Source organism: Myotis yumanensis, unplaced genomic scaffold, assembly GCF_028538775.1.
Source record: "Myotis yumanensis isolate MYYU_CA2020_CCGP unplaced genomic scaffold, mMyoYum1.0.hap1 SCAF_2, whole genome shotgun sequence".
In the NCBI taxonomy this organism is placed as follows: domain Eukaryota; kingdom Metazoa; phylum Chordata; class Mammalia; order Chiroptera; family Vespertilionidae; genus Myotis; species Myotis yumanensis.
Genome location: NW_027223753.1, coordinates 100,374,106 through 100,398,857, shown reverse-complemented (window position 1 = coordinate 100,398,857; position 24,752 = coordinate 100,374,106). Strand labels below are relative to the sequence as shown.

At 38.6% G+C, this 24,752-nt stretch overlaps 1 protein-coding gene across 2 annotated transcripts in view; it reads left to right on the top strand.

Moving 5' to 3' along the window:
* Positions 1–24,008, top strand: part of LOC139003698 (E3 SUMO-protein ligase RanBP2) — an 88,828-nt gene extending 64,820 nt beyond the window's left edge. For both annotated transcript variants that reach the window (XM_070405856.1, XM_070405857.1), the window contains 6 exons: positions 5,127–5,331; positions 8,808–8,909; positions 20,917–21,062; positions 21,722–21,995; positions 22,094–22,428; positions 22,822–24,008. In XM_070405856.1, coding sequence (XP_070261957.1) covers positions 5,127–5,331; positions 8,808–8,909; positions 20,917–21,062; positions 21,722–21,995; positions 22,094–22,428; positions 22,822–23,127 — 1,368 coding nt within the window. In that variant the 3' untranslated portion in view covers positions 23,128–24,008. The remainder of the gene's footprint in view (positions 1–5,126; positions 5,332–8,807; positions 8,910–20,916; positions 21,063–21,721; positions 21,996–22,093; positions 22,429–22,821) is intronic.
* Positions 24,009–24,752: the final 744 nt, after the last annotated feature.

Here is a 24,752-nt window from a genome sequence, read left to right as displayed (position 1 = left end):
TGTTACACAAGGATTTGATATCTTTTTTCAGTTTTTTTGTGAACCATGCTGTCTATAGCTGTTGAAATATTTTATTTGAGGTGATTAATGCATTATTTCAAAACATTTTATAACTTAAAATCTTATAAAATATTTTGTAACATCATAATGTTCATTAAGTAGCAACTAGGGGCTCTTCCAAAATATTTTTGTTACAGAAGTTAAATGTAATAAGTCATTGAAAAGATTGAAAAAAATGCTATAAAAATTATAAATTTGCAGGAGAGGACCTTTTGATACACAGATGAAAGAGAGAACTAAAAATGATTAAAGTCAAAACATGTTATAATGGGTGAAGATTTCCATCCTTTTAGAATACATTATTCCTAATTCACACTCAGTATAAATCATATTGGATTATGAAAGGTCTGCAGATATGCATCCCTGGCATAAAATGACTATGTATGGTATTTAAAGAGTTTACCATGAGCTAGCACTGTGCTGAGGATTGGGGATACAGTTTTGAACAAGACAAATAATTTGCTTTGTCTAACAGGAGTTTTTCATTCAGGGCATGTGTTAGAAGTTGAATTAAAGCACACCCATCCCCCAAGTAGTGTTGCCTATGTTTATTGTGATGCAATTCAGATACAATTTTGAAGTGTACAATTCAGTGGTTTTTAGTACATTCGCATGGTGTGCAACCATAACCACAATAATTTTAGAAATTTTCATCATCACAAAAAGGAATCTTGTAACCTTTGGTAGTCATTACCCTTCCTTATTTCCACTCAACTCCTGTAGCTCTAGTTAACCATAGTTGTACTTTATGTCACTGTAGATTTGCCTATGCTGGAGATTCCATATGAATAGGTCATAATATGTTATCATTTGTATATGCTTCTTTTACTTACTTGTTTCTAGGGGTATTCACATTGCAACATATATCTGTATTTCATTTTCTATGGTTGATGATATCCCATTATATGGAAAATAGCACGTTTTAGTTGTCTGTTCATCTGTTGTGGCCATCTGGTTTGTTTCTACTTTTTGGCTATTATAAGTAACTGGGGGCCTGGTGCATGAAATTCCTTGCAGGGCGGGGGTGGGGGGGAGACGACTGAAGAGGGGTGATTCCTCAGCCCAGCCTGCATCCTCTCCAATCGGGGACCCCTTGGGGGATGTCCGACCGCCGGTTTAGGCCTGATCCCTGTGGTATCGGGCCTAAACTGGCTGTTGGACATCCCTCTTGCAATCTGGGACTGCTGGCTTCTAACCACTCACCTGCCTGCCTGCCTGACCGCCCCAACTCCCTCTGCCTGCCTGCCTGATCACCTCTAACTGCCCTCCCCTGCCGGCCTGATCTCGCCCCCAACTGCCCTCCCCTGTCGGCCTAATTCCCCCTATCTGCCTCTTCCTTGGCCCGCACCACCATGGCTTTGTTTGGAAGGAAGTCAGACGTCCGAAAGATTGCCGGTCGACCAGATCTAATTAGCATATTACTCTTTTATTAATATAGATAGATGATATAGGATAGGATTGCTTAAATGGCGGGGGTGGAGGGGGGGGAGTCTTTTTCAGCAGGAGGAGATGCTCTTGGCAAACAGAAACACATAATCCCTATATCTGGACTGATAGACAGCCATAAGCACTATGCTACCAAACCGGTCATGAAAAAATTGAACCGCTTTCTTACACCTTACACCAAACAGCCATTGCCCTTACAACTCCTCCTCAGCCCCAACCTTAGGTTCGGCCTTTGCAGTTCACCCAGATTAGGTTCTGATTGGTTGGTTTCTATGCCAGTGTCAAAAGCTCCACCTCCTAGGCAACCATTGGCTCCTCGCACTTCACCCAGATTAGGTTCTGATTGGTCAGTTTCTATGCCAGTCAGCATCAAAAGCTCCGCCTCCTAGGCAGCCATTGGCTCCTGGCACTTCACCCAGATTTGGTTCTGATTGGTTGCTTTCTGTGCCAATGGGCCTGCCTCTGGTCTTGATCAAAGAGGTGGGGCTGATCAGCAGACCCTGAGGAGGCCTGGAGAGAAACAGAGGCATGGTTGCTGGCGAAACCAGGAGAGAGAGAGGCAACGGCTGATGAACAGCTTCCATGGAGTCTGGGGATCAGATCCTGCCTCTCTTTCTGCAGGTCTCTCTCTGGGCCTGATCCACAGCCCCCTCGGCAGTCAGTGCTGGGTTGCTGCCCCGGCACCGGCTGCAGTCAGTGCTGGGTCGCCATGGCAACCCAGCACTGACTTCCACGGTATTTGGTTGAGCCTGGTCGTTATGGACCCTTGGTCTTTACTAGATATTAGAGGCCCAATGCATGAAATTCATGCACGGGATTGGGGGGAGGGTCCCTCAGCCCAGACTGCACCCTCTCCAATCGGGGACCTCTCTGGGGATGTCTGACTGCTGGTTTAGTCTCGATCCCTGCAGTTGGTCATCCATCTTGCAATCTGGGACCACTGGCTCCTAACCGCTCACCTGCCTGCCTGCCTGTTCACCCCTAACCACCTCTGCCTGCCCGCCTGAGGCCCCTAACTGCTCCCCTGCTGATCTGATGGCCCCTAACTGCCCTCCCCTGCCGGCCTGATTGCCCCTAACTGCCCTCCCCTGCTGGCCTGATCGTCCCTAACTGCCCTCCCCTGCCAGCCTGATCGCCCCCTAACTCCTCTTGCCTGCCGGCCTGATTGCTCCCTAACTGCTCTCCCTGTCGGCCTGATCGCCCCCTAACTGCCCTTCCCTGCTGGCCTGATCGCCTCTAACTGCCTCTGCTTTGGCTCCTGCCACCGTGGCTTTGTCCTGAAGGACATCTGGAAGATGTCTAATCTAATTAGCATATTACCCTTTTATTAGTATAGATTGCTGTAATACTCTAAGACATTTGACACAAACATAGAATGAATTTTCCTTGGGGTTTCAGTATATTAAAAAATAACCTTTTTCATTTGCTTTAATATCTTTATATACTTAAGTAAAATTCACTTTTGTAGTATGTATATGTGTGTATGTGTGTTTTCTATGGGTTCTTATACATGCTTGAATTCTGTAATTCCTACCACAGACAAGATATAGAGCAAATCCTCTTCCACCCATAATCTCTGGCTACTTATCTGTTTTCTGTTTCTGTTTTTGCCTTTTCCAGATTAACATATAAAAACTAGAGACCCAGTGCACGAAATTTGTGCACTTGGGGTAGGGGGTAGGGAGGGGGTCTCTCAGCTTGGCCTGCACCCTCTCACAGCCTGGGAGCCTTCGGGGGATGGAGAGCAGGCCTAAGCCAGCAGTCAGACATCCTTAGTGCTGCTGCAGAGGCGAGAGAGGCTCCTGCTACAGCTGCTGTGCTGGCCAGCCGTGAGCCTGGCTTCTGGCTGAGTGGCGCTCCCCTTGTGGGAGGACACTGACCACCAGGGGGCAGCTCCTGCGTTGAGCACCTGCCCCCTGGTGGTCAGTGTGTGTCATAGTGACCAGTCGTTCCTCTGGTTGATTTGCATATTAGCCTTTATTATATAAAAATGGAATCATATGTTGTAACCTTTGATACCAGTTTTTTTCCACTTGGCATAATGCCCTTGAAATTTGTCCAAGTTATTGTGTTATAGTAACATTATGTTTATAACTAGGTAGCATTCGATTGTGTGGATGTACCACAGTTTATTCATTAATCCATTGAAGGTTATTTTCAATTTCTCTTTGTTTATCCTCATCTGAAGGTATTTTTCCCATTAATTTTTTATGTTTTAAAATATATTTTGTTGATTTTTATAGAGAGGAAGGGAGAGAGATAGAGAGTTAGAAACATCGATGAGAGAGAAACATCGATCAGCTGCCTCTGGCACATCCCCAGTACATGCCCTTGACCGGAATCGAACCTGGGACCTTTCAGTCCGCAGGCCAACGCTCTATCCACTGAGCCAAACCGGTTTCAGCTAATTTTTTATTTTTTAAAGAGAGAGTGGAGGGGAGAGAGGAAGGAGAGAAAGGGGGAGAGAGAGAGAGAGAGAGAGAGAGAGGGGAAGGAGAGGAATTGATGTGAGATAGACACGTTGATCTGTTGCCTCCTGCACCCATCCTGATCTCCTTGGGGATCAAGCCCATAACCGAAGTATCGGGAATCAAACCCTTGACCCTTTGGTTTGAGGGGCCAGTGCTCTAACCACGGAGCAAACGGACCAGGGCAAGCTACAAAAATGTGTAAATAATGAGGGCTGGCAATTTGAGCACTTAAGAGATTGCATTGTGCCATTCTTTTGAGTTAATAAGTATATCGTATTATTCGTAACCAGTCTTTTTCCTTATGAAGAACTCAAAGAAAATTCCCTCTATATATTGCCCACCGTCTATATATTGTCCTATAAAACTTTAAATTTCTGTTACTGTATTTTCCCATTAGATTCTTTTAAAATTATAAAATTCCCATTTGATTCTTTTTTTTTCATACTTTCTGTTTCCTTGCTGAGAACTTCTATGTTTTCATTTGTTTTAAGAGTATTTGTCCCCTGACCAGAATTGAACCCGGGACCCTTCAGGTCCCAGGCCAATGCTCTATCCACTGAGCCAAACCAGCTAGAACTTCTCGGGACGTTTTCCATCTATGCAATTGACAGCTCCAGTTTTTTGTTTGTTTTTTAAATCGTCACCCAACAATATGCTTTTATTGATTTTAGATAGAGAGGAAGGATGAAAGAGGGAGAAAAAAAACATTGATCGGTTGCCTCCTGTACTCATCCCCACCAGCCTAGTTATGTGCCCTGACTGGGAATCGAACTTGCAACCTTTTAGTGTATGGGATGATGCTCCAATCAACTGAGTCACTGCCTAGGATGACAGCTCTAGTTTTATGGACTCTTCTGGGAGGAGGGGTGAAAAACCCTCACAAGGTTCTCGCTACTAGATTATGCCTGAAGGTTTAGAGTCTTAATCCTCTTGCTTTCATTCACCTTTCACAGGCTTTTTCTAAGTGTTTTATCTGTTTACTAGTAAATTCAGTTTGGTTGTAGGTATTAGGGGAGATAGGATGGAGTGTGGAATGGGAGAGATAAGGTGAAGTGTGCTACTCCATTTTGTTTGGAACCCCAAGTCCTTGATTTCTTTTAAAATAGGGTATAAGATCCTTTTTGTCAGTTTCTTATTATTTCTTTGCAGAAATCCCACAATGAGGAAATAACTAGCACGGCTGACAGTGTGTGTACAGGTGGGACTAAAGTGACCGTACCATTTTTATGTAAATCTGAAGAACCTGATTTTATAACCAAATCTATTTGCTCATCATCTATTTTTTCTGGAACTGTGGACAAACCTGTAGATTTGTCTACTAGAAAGGACAATGATGCAGATTCTACAAGCCAAGGTAAAATTTGATATATGTTTACAAAAACCTTCTAGGCATACATTATGTAATGTACACCTGTATGTTTGAAAAGATGTCAATCCTAGAAACTCCCTGTCTTAAAACAAATTTTGTAATATACAAATGGGCATAAGATATTTGTTGTAATAATTAGAAATTACTACCTTTTTATTGTTAGACTTCAGAATAGATGACACTATCTGAGAATAAATGATGATAGTTTGCTTACATGGAAATTTTCTTTGTGATGGTATTTTTATTTGTAGTTCCCCCTTATTCACAGGGGATATGTTTCAAGACCCCCCAGTGGATGCCTGAAACTGTAGATAGTACCGAACCCCATATGCTCCTTTTTCTCCCCCTTTATATATGCAGTCATCTCTGGGTATCTGTGGGGGAATGGTTCCAGAATCCCCTTCCGTTCCTTACCAAAATCTGTGGATGTTCAATTCCCGTATATAAAATGTAGTGTTTCCATACAAACTACACACATCCTCTTGCATACTTTAAATCTTCTCTAGATTACTTATGATACCTAATACAATGTACATAATTTGTAAATAGTTGTTGCTGTATTGTTTAGCAGGGGTGGAGAACCTTTTTTCTGCTAAGAGAGCCATTTGGATATTTATAACAACATTCTTGGGCCATACAAAATTATCACCTTAAAATTAGCCTGCTATATTTGGTCAAACATTTATCTCATCCCTAATGCCTTAGGAGGGCTAGACCAAATTATTTCGTGGGCCTTATATGGCCTGTGGGTTGACTTTCCCCACCCCTGATTTAGGGGATAATGGCAAGGAAAAAAGTATACTTGTTCAATATAGAGGGAATCATAGTAGGCCTAAGCATATAGTATAGCAACGTTTTTTGTTGTTGAATATTTTTGACCTGCAGTTGGTTGAATTCAAGGATGATGCAGAACCTGCGGACTGACATATTGACCTATAATAAAATTCAATTTATAAATTAGTTACAGTAAGAGATTAAAACAGTAACTAATAGTAAAATAGAACAATTATTACAGTATACTGTAATAAAAGTTATGTTAATGTGATCTCTCTTTTCCCTATCTCTGATAACCAAGACAGCTACTAAGTGAGTAATAGATGGGCACTTTTTTAAAATATATATTTCTTTATTGATTCAGAGAGGAAGGGAGAAGGAGAGAGAGATAGAAACATCAATGATGAGAGAGAATCATTGATTGGCTGCCTCCTGCACACCCCCTAATGGGGAACGAGCCCGCAACTCTAGCATGTGCCCTTGGCCGGAATCGAACCTGGGACCCTTCAGTCCGCAGGCTGATGCTCTATCCACTGAGCCAAGCCCAGGGCTAGATGGGCACTTTATGTAGCCTGGCTGACTCATGTCCCATGTGAGATGGAATGGGATGGTGTGAGGTTATATCACACTATTCAAAACAGCACACAATTTAAAATTTATGAATTGTTTATTTCTGAAATTTTCCATTTAATATTTTTGGATCATGGTAGACCATGGGTAACTGAAACTATGGAAAGCAAAATTACATATATCGGGGAGCTACTGTATTGTTTGAATTATATTGTCACTCAAGTTTATTAAAATTGTTTTAAGTATATATGAAGTAATTATAGAAATATTATAGTAGGGATGTTAAATATTTATGTTACTAGAGTTGACGCAAGAACAGCATGTGCTTGAATTGAACTGCATGGGTCCACTTACATGTGGGGCTTTTTAAATAGATACTGTAAATGTATTTTCCTGATGATTTTCTTAATAACATCTTTTCTCTAGCTTACTTTATTGTAAGAATACAGTATATAATATATACAACATAAAAATATGTGGTCATCAACTTTGGACAACAGTAGACTATTAGTAGTTAAGTTTTTGGGGCGTCTGTTGTTATACATGGATTTTTGACTATTGGAGGTTGGTGCCCCTGACTTCACAAATTATTCAAGAGTCAACTGTACTTAAATGTCTTTCTTTTTCTCTACCCACTTCTTTAAATTAACTATTTGTTTTTAGTAATTAATATTTAATATGCTTTTCCCTGTTTTTCGTTCCAGTTGATATTAGGAGGGGGGAAATCTTTTAACATTGTATTGCTTTATATGTGTACATTTTCTTTGTTACCTAATTTTTTCTTTTTTGAAAAAAAATTTTATTTATGTATTTATTTTTAATCCTCCCCGAGAATATTTTTCCATTGATTTTTTAGAGAGAATGGAAGAGAGAGGGAAAGACAGAGAGAAATACTGATGTGAAAGAAGTGCATCGATTGGTTGTCTCATGCACATGCCCCAATCAGGGCCCAGGCCGGGGAGGAGCCTGCAACCAAGTAACGTGCCCTTGACCAGAATCAAACCCGGGATCCTTTGGTCCACAAGCTGATGCTGTATCCACTAAGCCAAACTGGCTAGGGCACTCTAATTTTTCCAGAACACGCTAATTTTTTCAAAAGTAGTCCTGAATAAGTCACAAATATGCCACTTTGGAGTCTCAATATGATACAAGAGGAAGGTAACGTCAGGCCTAACATCCCATTTTTAGATGCAGAAGGTAAGGTGCATAAGACTTCAAGAGATATTGCAGCTGCACTTTTTTTTTTTAAAAAATATATTTTTATTGATTTTTTACAGAGAGGAAGGGAGAGAAATAGAGAGATAGAAACATCAATGAGAGAGAAACATCGATCAGCTGCCTCCTGCATACCCCCCACTGGGGACATGCCCGCAACCAAGGCACATGCCTTTGGCTGGAATCGAACCCGAGACCCTTGAGTCCGCAGGCCGACGCTCTATCCACTGAGCCAAACCAGTCAGGGCATGCAGCTGCACTTTGACAGAATTAAGACAAGACTCCAAAATTCCTGATGACCAAATATTTTTTAAAAATCAGGTTTTATGAGCTTGTTATTTATAATTGAGAACACAGAAATTTTTTATGAAGATATTTCCTAAAATCTTCCCTTTGAATGAATGTTTTAGATTATAGAAGACAGTATAAAGCACAAACTGTATACTTCTATATCTGGCTTGTGTATATATATCTCATTTAAAGAAAAATTATATTTGGGCCCTGGCTGGTGTGGCTTAGTTGGTTGAGCATCATCCAGTGCACCAAGAGGTCAACAGCTCGATGCCCAGTGGAGGACCTGCAGGAAGCAGCTGATTGGTGTTTCTCTTTCTCCCTCGCTCTTCCTCTCTCAAATTAATGAAAACATATTAAAAATTATATTTGGCATGCTTTTGGTATAGTGGTATTGGAAATAATACTTGTACCTTTAGAAATACTGAATAAGCTCAGAATTGGCTGACTCTTGTAATTTTTTTCAGAGAAATAACCATAAGATAAATGCTTCATACCCAACCCCAAGCCCCTGAGTACTAAAGAAGGTTCTACCCTTACTGTCATTGGGTCCTCAATAAAACTTTGATGTTTATTAAATGAAATATTAAATTCTCTTTTCCTTTTGCTAGTGGAAAGCAAAACGATTTCATTTGGATTTGGAAACAACACAGGACTGTCATTTGCAGACTTGGCTTCCAGTAATTCTGGGGATTTTGCTTTTGGTTCCAAAGGTAAGATCAGACCGCGGGATTTTAATGATCAAGTTACAGAATTTAAACAACTGAAAGAACTAGTCCTTTACACAGTGTTGTAATTAACTTGGATATTTCTTCCCCTTCCCTATCCTGTTCGTTTAGAATTTTTAATATAAGGAAAGGCTTCTATATTTTGCTGTTATTTATTTATTTTAAAAATCTTTATTGTTGAAAGTATTACGTATGTCCCCTTTTTTCTCCCATTGACACCTCTACCAGCCCCGACCCACACCCAGGTCTTCACCATCCTATTGTCTGTGTGCTTGGGTTATGCATATATGCATACAAGTTCTTTGGTTGATCATTTCCCACTCACCCATCCTCCCCCGCCTTCCTTCTGAGATTCCACAATCTGTTCTGTGATTCGATGTCTCTGGATCTATTTTGTTCATTAGATTCCATGTATGAGTGAGATCATGTGATACTTGTCTTTCTCTGAGTGGCTTATTTCACTTAGCATAATACTCTCCAGGTCCCTCCATGCAGTCGCAAAGGGTAAGAGATCCCTCTTTTTTTATGGCTGCATAGTACTAGTATTCCATGGTATAAACATTGTATACCACAACATTTTTATTCACTCATCTACAAATGGGCACTTGGGCTGTTTCCATATCTTAGCTATTGTAAATTGTGCTGCTATGAATATAGGGATGCATACATTCTGTCTGATTGGTGTGTCAGATTTCTTAGTATCTATTTCTAGAAGTGGGATCACTGGGTCAAATGGCAGTTTCATATTTAATTTTTTAAGCTCCATAATGGCTGTACCAGTCTGCATTCCCACCAGTACTGTACGAGGGTTCCCTTTTCTCCACATCCTCATCAGCATTGGTTATTTGTTGATTTGTTGATGGTAGTCATTCTGACATGTTTGAGGTGATACCTAATTGTTATTTTATTTTATTTTTTATTTTTAAAAAAATATATTTTATTGATCTTTTACAGAGAGGAGGGAGAAGGACAGAGAGTTAGAAACATCCATGAGAGAGAAACATCAATCAGCTGCCTCCTGCACACCCCCCACTGGGGATGTGCCCGCAACCAAGGCATATGCCCTTGGCCGGAATTGAACCTGGGACCCTTCAGTCCGCAGGCCGACGCTCTATCCACTGAGCCAAACCAGCCAGGGCTCATTGTTGTTTTAATTTGTATTTCTCTGATGATCAGTAACTTTGAACATTTTTTCACATGTCTTTTAGCCATTTCTATGTCCACTTTGGGGAAATGTCTATTTAGGTCCTTTGTACATTTTTTAATTGGATTGTTTGTCTTCCTTTTGTTAAGTTGTATGATTTCCTTATTTATTTTGGATATTAACCTTTTTTTCAGCTGTATCATTGCCAAATATGTTCTTCCATACAGTGGGCTCTCCTTTTCTTTTTGTTGATGGTTTCTTTTGCTGTGCAGCTTTCTATTTTCATGTAGTCCTATTTGTTTATTTTCTCCTTAGTTTCCTTTGCCCTAGGACAGTGGTTCTCAATCTTTTGGCCCTTTAAATACAGTTCCTCATGTTGTGACCCAACCATAAAATTATTTTCGTTGTTACTTCATAACTGTAATGTTGCTACTGTTATGAATCGTAATGTAAATATCTGATATGCAGGATGGTCTTAAGCGACCCCTGTGAAAGGGTTGTTCGACCCACAGGTTGAGAACCACTGCCCTAGGAGGTGTATCGGTAAACATATTGCTATGAGAAATGTCTGAGATTTTGCTGCCTATGGTTTCTAAGATTTTTATGATTTCACAACTTAAATTTAACTCTTATACAATTTGAGTTTATTCTTTTGTTGGGGCATCTAATTTCACTTTTTGCATGGACTTGTCCAATTTTCCCAACACCATTTTTTGAAGAGACGATCTTGATCCCATTGTATGTTCTTGCCTCCTTTGTCAAATACTAATTGAGTGTAATGGCTTGGGTCGATTGCTGGGGTTTCTGTTCTGTTCTTGTGCCAGTACCAGGCTGTTTTGATTATGTTGGGTTTGTAGTATAACTTGATATCTGGTATTATGATTCCTCCAATTTGTTATTCTTTCTCAAGATTTCTGCAGCTATTTGGGGTCTTTTTTGGTTCCATATAATTTTTTGGAGTATTTGTTCTAGATCTGTGAAATATGCTGTTGGTATTTTAATAGGGTTTGCATTGAATCTCTGACATCCTTTGGGTAGTATGGACTTTTTAATGATGTTAATTCTACCAATCCATGAACACGGTATATTCTTCCATTTGCTTATATTTACTTCTATCTCTTTTTCAATGTCTGTGCCGCGTCCAGCACGGGCAGGTTGGTGAGCCTGAGGAGGGGCGGTGAAGGATTTAAGAAGACAGACAAGAGAATACAGCTGGGGCTTGGTGGAATGCTGCTTCTCTGATGGAGAGACAGTGCCAAGCCTGCAAGCTGAAGCTTTATTTTATAGTCAGAACACACAAAGCAGAACAAGGGTAGATAGAGGTCAACATGTTTACAATGTTCTTGTGAGTTTCATCTTGTTTTGGCAGCACTTGGCTGCACCTCCCACAGCCCATTACCTAGGAAGGAACTAGGGAGGACTATAAGTTAAGTTTAATTATGCTGAGAGGGCTCTGTCCTCCAAGCTGGGACTTGTTTGTGGCCCTGCCACAGGTCAGTATGAGGCTTAACTCCCTACGAACATCCTGTACTCTTCTAGGTACAAGTCTTTTACCTCTTGGGTTAAGTTTATTCCTCAGTATCTTAATTATTTTTTTAAAATCATAAATGGGATTATTTAGTTTCTCTTTCTGAGAATTCATTATTGTTGTAAAAAAGCCTTCGGTTTTTGGGTGTTGATTTTGCATCCTGCTACATTGCCAAATTCATTTATTAAATCTAGTATTTTTTTGGTGGAGTCTTTAGAGTTTTCTATGTACAATATCTGCGCATAATGAGAGTTTTACTTCCTCTTTTTCCATTTGGATGTCTCTTATTTCTTCTTCTTGTTTGATAGCTGTGGGTAGGAATTCTAGTAATATGTTGAATAAGAGTGGTGAAAGTGAGCATCCCTGTCTTGTTCCTGTTCTTAGGGGAAATGGTTTTAATTTTGCCTATTGAGAATGATATTGGCTGTAGATTTGTCATTTACGGCCTTTGTTATGTTGAGATATGCTCCCTCTGAATTCCCACTTTGCTGAGAGTTTTTATCAAAAATGGGTGTTGAATTTTGTAGAGTGCTTTTTCTGCATCTATTGATATGATCATGTGGTTCTTTTCTTTTAGTTTGTTTATGTGAGGTGTATCACATTTATGGATTTGTGAATATTGTACCAGCTTTGTATCCCTGTAATAAATCCCACTTGGTCATGGTATATGATCTTTTTAATATATTGCTGGATCCGATTTGCAAATATTTTTTAAAATATATTTTTATTGATTTCTGAGAGGAAGGGAGAGGAAGAGAAAGAAACATCAATGATGAGAGAGAATCATTGATGGGCTGCCTCCTGCACACCCCACACTGGGGATCAAGCCTGCAACCCAGGGATGTGCCCTGACTGGGAATCGAACTGTGACCTCCTGGTTCATGGGTCAATGCTCAGCCATTGAGCTATGCCTGCTGGGCTTGCTTATATTTTGTTACGGATTTTAGCATTAGTGTTCATCAGGGATATTGGCCTGTAATTCTCTTTCTTTGTAGTGTCTTTATCTGGTTTTGGAATTAGGTTAATGCTGGCCTCATAAAAAGAGATTGGACGTGTTCCTTCCTCTTGGATTTTTTTTTAATAGGTCGAGGAGTATAGATGTTCGTCTTCGAATGTTTGGTAAAATTCCCTGTGAAGCCATCCGGACCCAGGCTTTTGTTTACTGCTTCTATTTCCTCAGTTGTTATTGGCTTATTCAGGTTTTCTCATTCCTCATGATCCAGTTTTGGGAGATTTTATTTTTCTAGGAATTTGTCCATTTCATCCACATTGTCCAGTTTTTTGGCATACCATATAGTAGTTCATAGTGCCGTATTTTTTTGTGTATAAGACCCTATTTTTTTCTAAAATCGTTAGGCTGAAAATCGAGGGGTGTCTTATACACGGAAGTCAGCCGAGGAGGGAGTCGTACAGGTGTGTATCTGCCCATATCTTGTCAAAGAGGCTTCCTCCTCATGAGCCTTATTGTTACTGACGTCAGCTGATGCTGTAATTTGAGATCGAGGTAGAGAGTGGGCAGATGCAACAGGGACCAAGCATTCTGAGCCCATAAAGATGTCAAAAAATAAAAAGATAAATACCGGTAAGCGATTGTCTTACTCTGCAAAATTCAAACTGAATGTAATCAGCTATGCAAAAGAGCATGGAAACAGAACCGCAGAGACAATTTGGACCTCTTCCCACTGAGTCTATGATCAGACAGTGGAGAAAACAGGAAGAACAACTCCTTAAGATGCCAAAAAAGAAGAAGGCCTTAACAGGAAAACCAGCAAAATGTTTAAAATATTGATTTCTTTATTTTGGGTTGGGAAAGGGGGGGGCGTCTTATACATGGAAAAATATTTATAATCGTTTGTATTTCTGTGGTGTAAGTTGTTACTTCACCACTTTCATTTCTGAATTTATTTGGGTCCTCTGTTTCTTGCTGAGTCTGGCTAATAGTTTATCAATCTTTTTTATCTTTTCAACTCTTGGTTTTATTTATTTTTAATATTTTTTATTGATTTTTTACAGAGAGGAAGGGAGAGGGATAGAGAGTTAGAAACATCGACTAGAGAGAAACATCGATCAGCTGCCTCTTGCAGCCCCCTACTGGGGATGTGCCCACAACCAAGGTACATGTCCTTGACTGGAATCGAACCTGGGACCCTTGAGTCCGCAGGCTGATGCTCTATCCACTGAGCCAAACCAGTTAGGACTGGTTTTATTAATGTTTTTATATTATTATTATTATTTTTAGTCTCTATGTCATTTATTTCTTTTCTAGTCATTATTATTTAGTTCCTGCTAGTTACTCTGGGCTTTTATTTTTCTTCTCTTTCTAATTCTTTAAGTTGTAGGGTTAAATAGTTTATTATTAATTTTTCTTGTTATTTTACATAGTCCTGTAGTGCTATGAACTTCCCTCTCAGGACTGTTTTTGCTGTGTCCCAGAGATTTGGGGTTGTTGTGTGTTTTCATTTTTTCACAGGAAGTTTTTGAATTCTTTCTTGATCTCATTGGTAACCCATTAGTTGTTAAATAACATGCTATTTAGCCTCCATGTGTTTGAATGTTTTTGGGTGTTTTTACTATAGTTGATTTCTAAATTCATTTCGTTGCGATCTGAGAAGATGCTTGATAGGATTTCAGTCTTGTGGAGATTTGTTTTCTGTCCTAACATGTGGTCTGCCTTTGAGAATGACCCATATGCACTTGAGAAGCATGTACATTCTGTAGCTTTGGGGTGAAATGTTCTATAAATGTCAGGCAGAAAGATGTTCTCTGCAGCATAAGGTAATGACTTAGCACAGGAAACCAGGTTATCTGCCTTACGAACTCTAACCCCAGAGGCCCAACCCTGCCTTCTGCTCACACAGCTCCAATCCACTCTTCCCTTCCCTTTGCCAAAGCCCAAGGTGAGTGGTTGCACATGAAATTTTGTGCGTTGACCTTTTAAAAGAGTGCCTGCATTTCCAGTCATCTCTCCCTGGCCAATAGAATCCCTGCTAGTTTTTACAGCCAGATGTTATGTGGGCACCTTTTCCAGTTTTGGTGCTTTCTGCTGGGAAGGCCCAGCTTGTGGATTAGACCCTGGGACTTAAGCAGCTGTCTTTGGGAGCCTGGCCAGCCCTTTTGCACTTTTTACCCTTCCTACCAGTTGCCTTGTGATCCTCCTCTTTCTATCTTTGGTTATCCGGGTTCTCTCCAGCTAGTCTTCAGTTGATTATTCAGGATGGTTTTTTTTGTAATTTACTTGTAATTCCAGTTTAGTCCTAGGAGCGTGTTTGTGTAGCATCCACTTGCTCTACCGCCATTTTAAATCTTCTTTATTGTTATTTTTAACATTTATTACTATAATGGTAAAAATTTCTCTTAATTTTATATAAATGATTCTGAAGCATCTTTCCAGTAGGAATAACCTTAATTTTGGTACATTGTTCTTTTAATTGTACTTTTAGATTGATTTGTTAATATTTCAAGATTTTGTACAACTATATTTTTTAAGGAGATGATTTTGTAGTTTTCTATTTTACAGTTGTCCTGGATTAGATTTTCATTGAAGGGCTGTGCTAATTTATTGTCCTTAAATTTATAAGTGGTGAGCTTTCCCATCTTTGCCGGTGGTTTTTCTATTGTCCATTTTTGTATCTTTTGTAGAAAATAAGCCATTTATTTGATGGTTTAATGTTTTTGGTATATTATATTTTCTCATTCTTTTAAAAAAAAAATCTTTTAATTGATTTTGGAGAGGAAGGGAGAGGGAGAGAGAGATAGAAACATCAATGATGAGAGAGAATCATTGATTGGCTACCTCCTGCACACCCCCGACTGGGGATCGAGCCTGAAACCTGTGCATGTGCCCTGACTGTGAATCGAACCTCTTGGTTCATAGGTCGATGCTCAACCACTGAGCCATGCCAGCCAGACTATTTTGTCATTCTTATAATGTCTTTCATATATCTTATAGCACCACTTAAATTGTCATACAAAATGTTTGATTTGTGGAATAAATTTTATTGAAGATACATACTTACATTACTAATCTAAATCAGAAATAGTGTTCTTCCCTATCACATATTTATACTTGTTTCACATCTTCTGGCACAATAAGTCTACACATATATAGTGGGCACAGTTATCCAGAAAAAGTAATGCTAAGTAAAAATTGATGTGTTATGCTTCTTATCTATAATATCTATAATAAAGGCATAATATGCTAATTAGACTGATGACCTTTCTGACAAAGCCGGGGCTGTGAGGGAAGCTCGGGTCCAGCATGCCTGCCGGTGGCCAGAGGGAAGCCCAGGTACTGGGTGCCAGAGGGAAGCGGCGTCGGCAGCCAGGGGAAGAAAGGCCTACTCTTGCATGAATTTTGTGTATCGGCCTCTAGTTACATATAATACCCTATCTCAGTGGTCGGCAAACTGTGACTCTCGAGCCACATGCGGCTCTTTGGCCCCTCGAGTGTGGCTCTTCCACAAAATACTGACTTCTGCTCATGGGCCACGAAGTTTCACTCGCACTGTACATGCGCGCCCACACGTGGTATTTTGTGGAAGAGCCACACTCAAGGGGTCAAAGAGCCGCATGTGGCTTGCTTGAGCCACAGTTTGCTGACCACTGCCCTATCTTATCAATATTGTATGAAGTGTGAAATAAGCAAGAGTCAGATCTCATTATGGACGCATGCCTTAAGCTTCACCTGACTGACATTCACTGCTCACCACCATTTGTCATTTTTCAGTGACATCATTCACCAATATCTTTTTTTTTTTTTTTTTTTTTTGTTAATCCTCACCCAAGGATATTTTTCCCATTGATTTTTTTTTTTTTTAAGAAAATGGAAGGGAAGGTGAGAGACAGAGAGCGAAAGAAACATCCATGTGAAAGAGACGTATTGGTTAGTTGCCTCCTACACGCACACAGAATGGGGCCAGGGATTGAGTCTGCTTCCAAGGTATAAGCCCCTGACCAGAATGGAACCTGTGATCATTTAGTTCTTGGGCCCACGCTCCAACCACTGAGCAACACCGGCCAAGGTCACCAATCTTTTTTAAAAATTACATTTCTTACTTTATTTTGGTCTTAGATCCAACAGAAGTTTTTGCTTTTTTTTTTTCACCAGAGACATAGTCTTTGATTTTATCAATTATTTTTTTGGGTGTTTTTTTTTCTTTATTGATTAAGGCATTACATATGTGTCCTTATCGCCCCATTACCTCCCCCAACCCCCCCGTTCATGCCCTCACCCCCCTGGTGTCTGTGTCCATTGGTTATGCTTATATGCATGCATACAAGTTCTTTGGTTGATCTCTCCCCTTTAACCCCACCTTCCCCTGCCTTCCCTCTGAGATTTGACGGTCTGATTGATGCTTCACTGTCCTGGATCTGTTTTTGTTCATCAGTTTATGTTGTTCATTATATTCCACAAATGAGTGAGATCATGTGATATTTATCTTTCTCCAACTGACTTATTTCGCTTAGCATAATGCTCTCCAGGTCCATCCATGCTGTTGCAAATGGTAGGAGTTCCTTCCTTTTTACAGCAGCATAAAATTCCGTCGTGTAGATGTACTAGCTTTTTAATGCACTCATCTGCTGATGGGCATTTAGGCTGCTTCCAAATCTTAGCTATTGTAAATTGTGCTGCTATGAACATAGGGGTGCATTATATCCTTTCTGATTGGTGTTTCTAGTTTCTTGGGATATATTCCCAGAAGTGGGATCATTGGGTCAAATGGGAGTTCCATTTTTAGTTTTTTGAGGAAACTCCATATTGTTCTCCACAGTGACTGCACCAGTCTGCATTCCCACCAGCAGTGCATGAGGGTTCCTTTTTCTCTGCACCCTCCCCAGCAATCGTCATTTGTTGATTTGTTGATGATAGCCATTCTGACAGGTGTGAGATGGTATCTCATTGTCCTTTTGATTTGCATCTCTCGTATGATTAGTGACCTTGATCGTGTTTTCTTTCATATGTCTCTTGGCCTTCTGTATGTCCTCTTTCAAAAAGTATGTATTTAGGTCCATTGCCCATTTTTTGATTGGGTTGTTTATCTTCCTCTTGTTAAGTTGTATGAGTTCCCTGTAAATGTTGGAGATTAAATCCTTATCGGAGATAACATTGGCAAATATGTTCTCCCATGCAGTGGGCTTTCTTGTTGTTTTGTTGATGGTTTCTTTTGCTTTATATTTTGATGTAGTTCCATTTGTTTATTTTCTCTTTAGTTTCCATTGCCCTAGACCAGTGATGGCGAACCTTTTGAGCTTGGCATGTCAGCATTTTGAAAAACTCTAAGTTAACTCTGGTGCCGTGTCACATATAGAAATTTTTTGATATTTGCAACCACAGTAAAACAAAGATATTTTTGATATTTATTTTATATATTTAATTGCTATTTAACAAAGAAAAATCAACCAAAAAAATGAGTAGGTGACACTCGTGTCCATAGGTTCGCCGTCACTGCCCTAAACAGTGGTCGGCAAACTGCGGCTCGCGAGCTACATGCGGTTCTTTGGCCCCTTGAGTGTGGCTCTTCCACAAAATACCGACTTCTGCGCATGGGCCACGAAGTTTCAATCGCACTGTACATGTGTGCCCACACGTGGTATTTTGTGGAAGAGCCACACTCAAAGGGCCAAAGAGACGAATGTGGCTCGCGAACCGCAGTTTGCCGACCACTGCCCTAGGAGCTGTATTGGTGAAGATACTGCTTGGGCATATATCTGAGATTTTGCTGCCTGTGGATTCCTCTAAGACTTTAATCGTTTCCCATCTTACGTTTAAGTCCTTTATCCATTTTGAGTTTATTTTTGTGTATGGTGTAAGTTGGTGGTCTAGTTTCATTGTTTTGCATGTATCTGTCCAATTTTCCCAGCACCATTTATTGAAAGGACTGTCTTGATTCCATTGTATGCTCTTGCCTCCTTTGTCAAATACTAATTGAGCATAGTGGTTTGGGTCGATTTCTGGGTTCTTTATTCTATTCCATTGGTCTGTATGTCTGTTCTTGTGCCAGTATCAGGCCGTTTTGAGAACAGTGGCTTTGTACTATAACTTGGTATCTGGTATTAAGATCCCTTCTACTTTGTTCTTTTTTGGTGTGTGTTTATTTTTTATTCATCTTCAGATTTTGCCATTAGTTTTCTTTAAATTATTGTTACTTTTCTTGTGTGTTTAATTTTTTCTTTATCTCATTGTCCTTTTGATTGGCAAGTAGATTGACTAACAAGCAGGAGATACTGCTTGAAACTAAATCCCCTGTAAATTTCTTAATTTAGAATTTCAGTCTTGCTTTTCTCTTTTAATAAGAGCTTATAGGACTTAAATTTTTTTCAGAGAGGTTATAAATGTCAGTAGAATGTAGGTGTCTTTTTGAAACTTGTTCTTGGTATTGTGTGGACCTTCTTCATTTTAAAACTTTTCGTTCTCTTTTCTCATACTATTTCTATGGTGATTACTTTTTGGTTCATTTTTTATTGTTCACTTCTTTTGTCTCTTTTAATTTTGGTCCTTTTTTCCTATTAATTTTCTTCTGAAAGTCCTATTCACACAGTTCTGTTGTATAGTATTTAATATGGGAACTAAGAGAATAAGGAACACTTATTTTGTTATTTAGGTCTTCCTTTGCCAATGATTGCCACTTTATCATATTTTCTTTATTTTATTTTATTTTTTAAATATATTTTATTGATTTTTTTACAGAGAGGAAGGAAGAGGGATAGAGAGTTAGAAACATCAATGAGAGAGAAACATCGATCAGCTGCCTCCTGCACACCCCCTACTGGGGATGTGCCCACAACCAAGGTATATGCCCTTGACTGGAATCGAACCCGGGACCCTTCAGTCCACAGGCCAATGCTGTATCGACTGAGCCAAACCGGTTATGGCTATCATATTTTCTTTAGATTTTGTAGTGTTTTCATTAAACTCCGACACATAGTGGAAATCTCCTAGGTACTGTTACCATGATATTGATATTAATTATTGACATGTTTATTTTTATACTTTTACTGTATGGATTATTCCTCCTGATCCCAAGAGGAACAGTGGTTTTCAGCTCATGGGTTCCTAATAGAATTTCCTGGGAGCTTTTAAAAAAACAAACTACGTGATAGCTATATTGGCCTCCTTGGGAATGGTACCTCAGGCATTGCTATTTTACAAAAGTTCTTGATGTAGTTGTAATATTCACCCAGTGTTAAGAACCACTGCTTTAGAGGAATTTTGAAAATTTCTGCCGCACCTTCCAAGGGTATTCGAAGTGATCTGATACATTTTTGCTACTTTATGAATTTTTAGCACCGGATACAGGGTTTTCTTAAGTCAATGATTCATCAAGTGGTGACAAATTAAGAGGGGTTTCTTTCCTCTGAGGTGGTGGGGAATGTATTAGAAGGCTGGGTCATCTCAGTTGAGATCATGATGAAGAAACTTTTAGTTTTCACCTGCAGGGTATGAGGGAGAGAAACAGTCTTTGTTCTTCTGCATGGGAATAGTAATCCTTTTCACCCCTCACAGTCTAGTATCCATTGAGGACAGTTGGAGTCAGTGAGCTTTTCCCAAGGCCTGAAGAAATCTATGCTCCAACAGTAGTTACTTCAGGAGGAAGTTGTGAAATAGAGAAGTTATAAACATATGTTTAGACTGCTTTGGCTAATTTTGAAGTAGCACATTTGGCCTCTTTGAGGACATTTTAGCTTCAGAGCTATTTTTCTCATGTGATAAAATGTTTTATGAAATAAACTACCTTTGGAATTGAGTTTTGAGAATTCCAAGGTTTGTACCTTTTTAAAAAATATATATATTTTATTGATTTTTTACAGAGAGGAAGGGAGAGGAATAGAGAGTTAGAAACATTGATGAGAGAGAAACATCGATCAGTTGCCTCCTGCACACCTCCTACTGGGGATGTGCCGGCAACCAAGGTACATGCCCTTGACTGGAATCGAACATGGGACCTTTCAGTCCGCAGGCTGACGCTCTATCCACTGAGCCAAACCGGTTAGGGCTAGCTAGGTTTGTATTTTTTTAAGAAACTGCTTCATTACTGAAAGTTATTATGTTGTTAATATCATGAAGTTTACAAAATTGTCAAATGTTCTTTATATCTGCAAGCATAAATAGTACTAAATGTACTATGAACTCACTACATGACTTGCCCTTGACAGAATAATATAATTTCAAATAATATAATTTAAAAATGGGGGCATTTTTTTAACTACAAGTATATTTCACATCATTGTTAATTTGATGCATTGATTAAATAATTTAACCAGAGGATTAAAACTAATACAAATAGATACTACTGTTTCAATATCCTGATTTTATTCATCAGATAAAAATTTCCAGTGGGCAAATACTGGAGCAACTGTGTTTGGAACACAGTCAACCAATAAAGTTGGTGAAGAAGAAGATGGTAGTGATGAAGAAGTAGTTTATAATGAAGATATCCACTTTGAACCAATAGTGTCATTACCAGAGGTAACTATTAAAGGATGAAAATCTTACTAATAACATCATATTTTAGGTTTCAAACTTGATTTTGTAGGGCTGGCTTTGTTTGCATTTCTTTCAGAATATTTACAGTTTCAAATGGAAGCTCTTAATTAGAAGTTAAGCCTTTAAGTATAAATTGTCATTTTTGTTAAAATTTATATATAAATGTTCTTTGGTATATTACATATAAAATTATTGGGAAGAGCTAATTTTTTTCATATGTTTGTTTTCATAACATAATTCTGGGGGCAAATATATCTAATCTCATACTTGCTAAAGTCCTATCAGTAAAAATAAACTCTACATTTTCTGGACAAGAATGTTGTTTTAGACAAATTACTTTCAGTTTTCAACCTCAAGTAGTAAATATTTCTCTTGAAGAACTTTCTGAAACAACTTCTGTCTTATAAAAGAATGTATTTAATTTTCAAAAGGAGGACGAATACTACATAAGAGAAAAAGATTTAATAACAAGTCAGGTCTACACTGCCTAATCCAAGCCAGACATATTCCTAGCCTTAGATTATTACCATTTGTTTTTATAGCACAGTTCATGTTTTGTTAATGTCATTACAAAGACAGTATTTTAAGGAATTTGTTATGGAATATGTTATGAGCAGCTCCTTATTTTTCATCTATCATAGGTAGAAGTAAAATCTGGAGAAGAAGATGAGGAAATTTTATTTAAAGAGAGAGCCAAACTTTATAGATGGGATCGAGATGTCAATCAGTGGAAAGAGCGTGGTGTTGGAGATATTAAAATTCTTTGGCATACACTGAAGAATTATTATCGGATCCTAATGAGAAGAGACCAAGTCTTTAAAGTGTGTGCTAATCATGTTATTACCAAAACAATGGAATTAAAACCCTTAAATGTTTCAAACAATGCTTTAGTTTGGACTGCCTCGGATTATGCTGGTAAATGCTACTTTTCACTTTTTGGATTTTCCTAAAATCCATAACAATATTATAACAGTTTGATATTGAGATAACTGTGTTGTTTTGTTGTTTAATAGATGGAGAAGCCAAAGTGGAACAGCTTGCAGTGAGATTTAAAACTAAAGAAATGGCTGATTGTTTTAAGAGAAAATTTGAAGAATGTCAACAAAATTTATTGAAACTTCAGAAAGGACAGGTATCACTGACAGCAGAATTATCAAAGGAGACAAATCCTGTGGTGTTTTTTGATGTTTGTGCAGATGATGAACCTCTAGGACGTATAACCATGGAATTATTTTCAAACATTGTTCCTCAAACTGCTGAGAACTTCAGAGCACTATGCACTGGAGAGAAGGGTTTTGGTTTCAAGAACTCCATTTTTCACAGAGTAATTCCAGATTTTGTTTGCCAAGTAAGTATTGACTGTGTATCACAATTGAAGTCTAGAAAAGTGTACTACACTAATAGGGAAATTTGAGTGTTCCCTCTTCACCTATAATTTTCTTAGATTTCTTTAGCTTTTCCACACATTAGTTGGTCTTACCATCTCAATATATCCTACCCCCACAAAAAATTTTCAGCTTAAAATAGTTGAAATTTCTAATAACTTTAAACCTGCTATAAATTGAGGGTGGGAAAAAGACCTCTTGTCATTTTTGTCTTCTTTCAAAAATGGGTATTACTTAGTATTCATACCACATTTTCTAGCAATCTGGGTGATTAGGACTTATCCGTAGTGGTTAGTTAGTCTGTGTGCATTGTAATATTTTACTCAGGATCCCTATTAATAATAATTTTTTTTCAGGGTGGAGATATCACCAAACATGATGGAACAGGAGGACGGTCCATTTATGGCGATAAATTTGAAGATGAAAATTTTAATGTGAAACATACTGGTCCTGGCTTCCTATCAATGGCTAATCGAGGCCGCGATACCAATAATTCTCAATTTTTTATAACATTGAAAAAAGCAGAGCATTTGGACTTTAAGCATGTAGTATTTGGGTTTGTTAAGGATGGCATGGATACTGTGAAAAAGATTGAATCATTTGGTTCTCCTAAAGGGTCTGTTAGTCGAAGAATTAGTATCAAAGAATGTGGACAGATATAAAGTCATTGTTTTTTTATAGTAAACTTTACCTGTATAAACAGTTGATTTGAAGCTTAGCTGTTATGACAATATAGTAATTATGTTCAGCTTTTGAAAATGGACATTTCTAATGTATAAATGTAAAATTGCAGCGTATAGCTGTTGTCACTTTTTAATGTGTTACAATTGACCTTGCATGGTGTGAAATAAAAATTTAAACACTGGTTTGTTTCAGGTGTACTTGTGTTTATGTACTCCTGACATATTTGTATTAAAGTGGAATAATACTAATCTTGTTAAAAGCAATAGACCTTCTCATTGAAGGAATATTATATAAACAATTTAATTTTAATTTCTTTTTTAAGATACTGGACTTCCTGCATGGATATATTTACTGTTTGAATAAAGGGACCAAAACGGGGGTAATTTTTATTTTAGATTTGAAAATATATTTGGTAATTTTAACTATTGGTGTTCTCATTTATGCATAGAGACTTATGAATGGGCAGAGCCCAGAGGTTAGAGACTTAACCAAAGTGCTCTTCTATAATCTTTGCACCTCCTGGATAGTTAATGAATTTCTAAGTAGAGTACCTTTTCTTAAAATTATTTGTAGCTTCCTGTGCCCTTTCAAAGGTATTACATTTATTTTTACATTTGAAACAAGTTGAGTATGTCCTTAGATTTTTTTTTTAACTTTTCTGTCATCTATTTCTACTACCTCAAACTGCAGCTTTGTTCTAGTTGAACTTGAGTTTTTCCTTGCAGTTATTGTGATAAAGTGTGAATATTTTAAAAAGATCTATTCCATGTTTTTGGTTAAAGATTTGCTTTATACTAGATTGTTGCAGTAACTTTTTCTGGTGAATTTTGTAGCAAAAATAAAATGACAATTGTTAACAGCCATGACATTTAGAAAATTTATTGTGCATATAATTGTTTGTTAATTCTAGAACCAAATTATGGAGGACAATTAAAGGTCTATAAACTCAAAATGCCACATAATTTCCACAGCCCCCAAGGAAGTGACTTTTTTCAAGTTTGATACACACTGAAAATTTATTTGGAAAATGGCTAGTTTCAAAAGTTAGACTGCTAAAAAGGGATATTCTCATAAGCCTACTCAATATAGAACTACAAAGAAGCTAATTAAAGCACAAGATTTGGTATATTCCAATCATTTTAATCACTAATAGTGGCTGCCTTCTGCCCTCCTGTGTTCTTCCCAGTGAAATCATCACATTTAGTAAAAGACTGATGTTTTTTCTGTTGTTTAGGGATTTGGAAATAGGCTATCCTATATAATAAAAGGCTATTATGCAAATCGACTGAATGGCGGAATGACAGTTCACTATGACACGCACTGACCACCAGGAGGCATATGCTAAATGCAGGAGCTGTCAGACATCCCCCGAGGCCTCCTGGACTGCGATAGGGTGCAGGCCGGGTTGAGGGGCCTCCCCCATCCCAAGTGCACAAATTTCGTGCATCGGGCCTCTAATCTCTCTCTATATAAGAGGCTAATATGCTAAGTGTCACTCCGACCATCAGACTGGTCGCTGTTATGCACACTTACCACCAGGGGGCAGATGCTTAATGCAGGAGCTGCCGTGACGCGCACTGGCTGTTTTCAAAGAAATGGCACT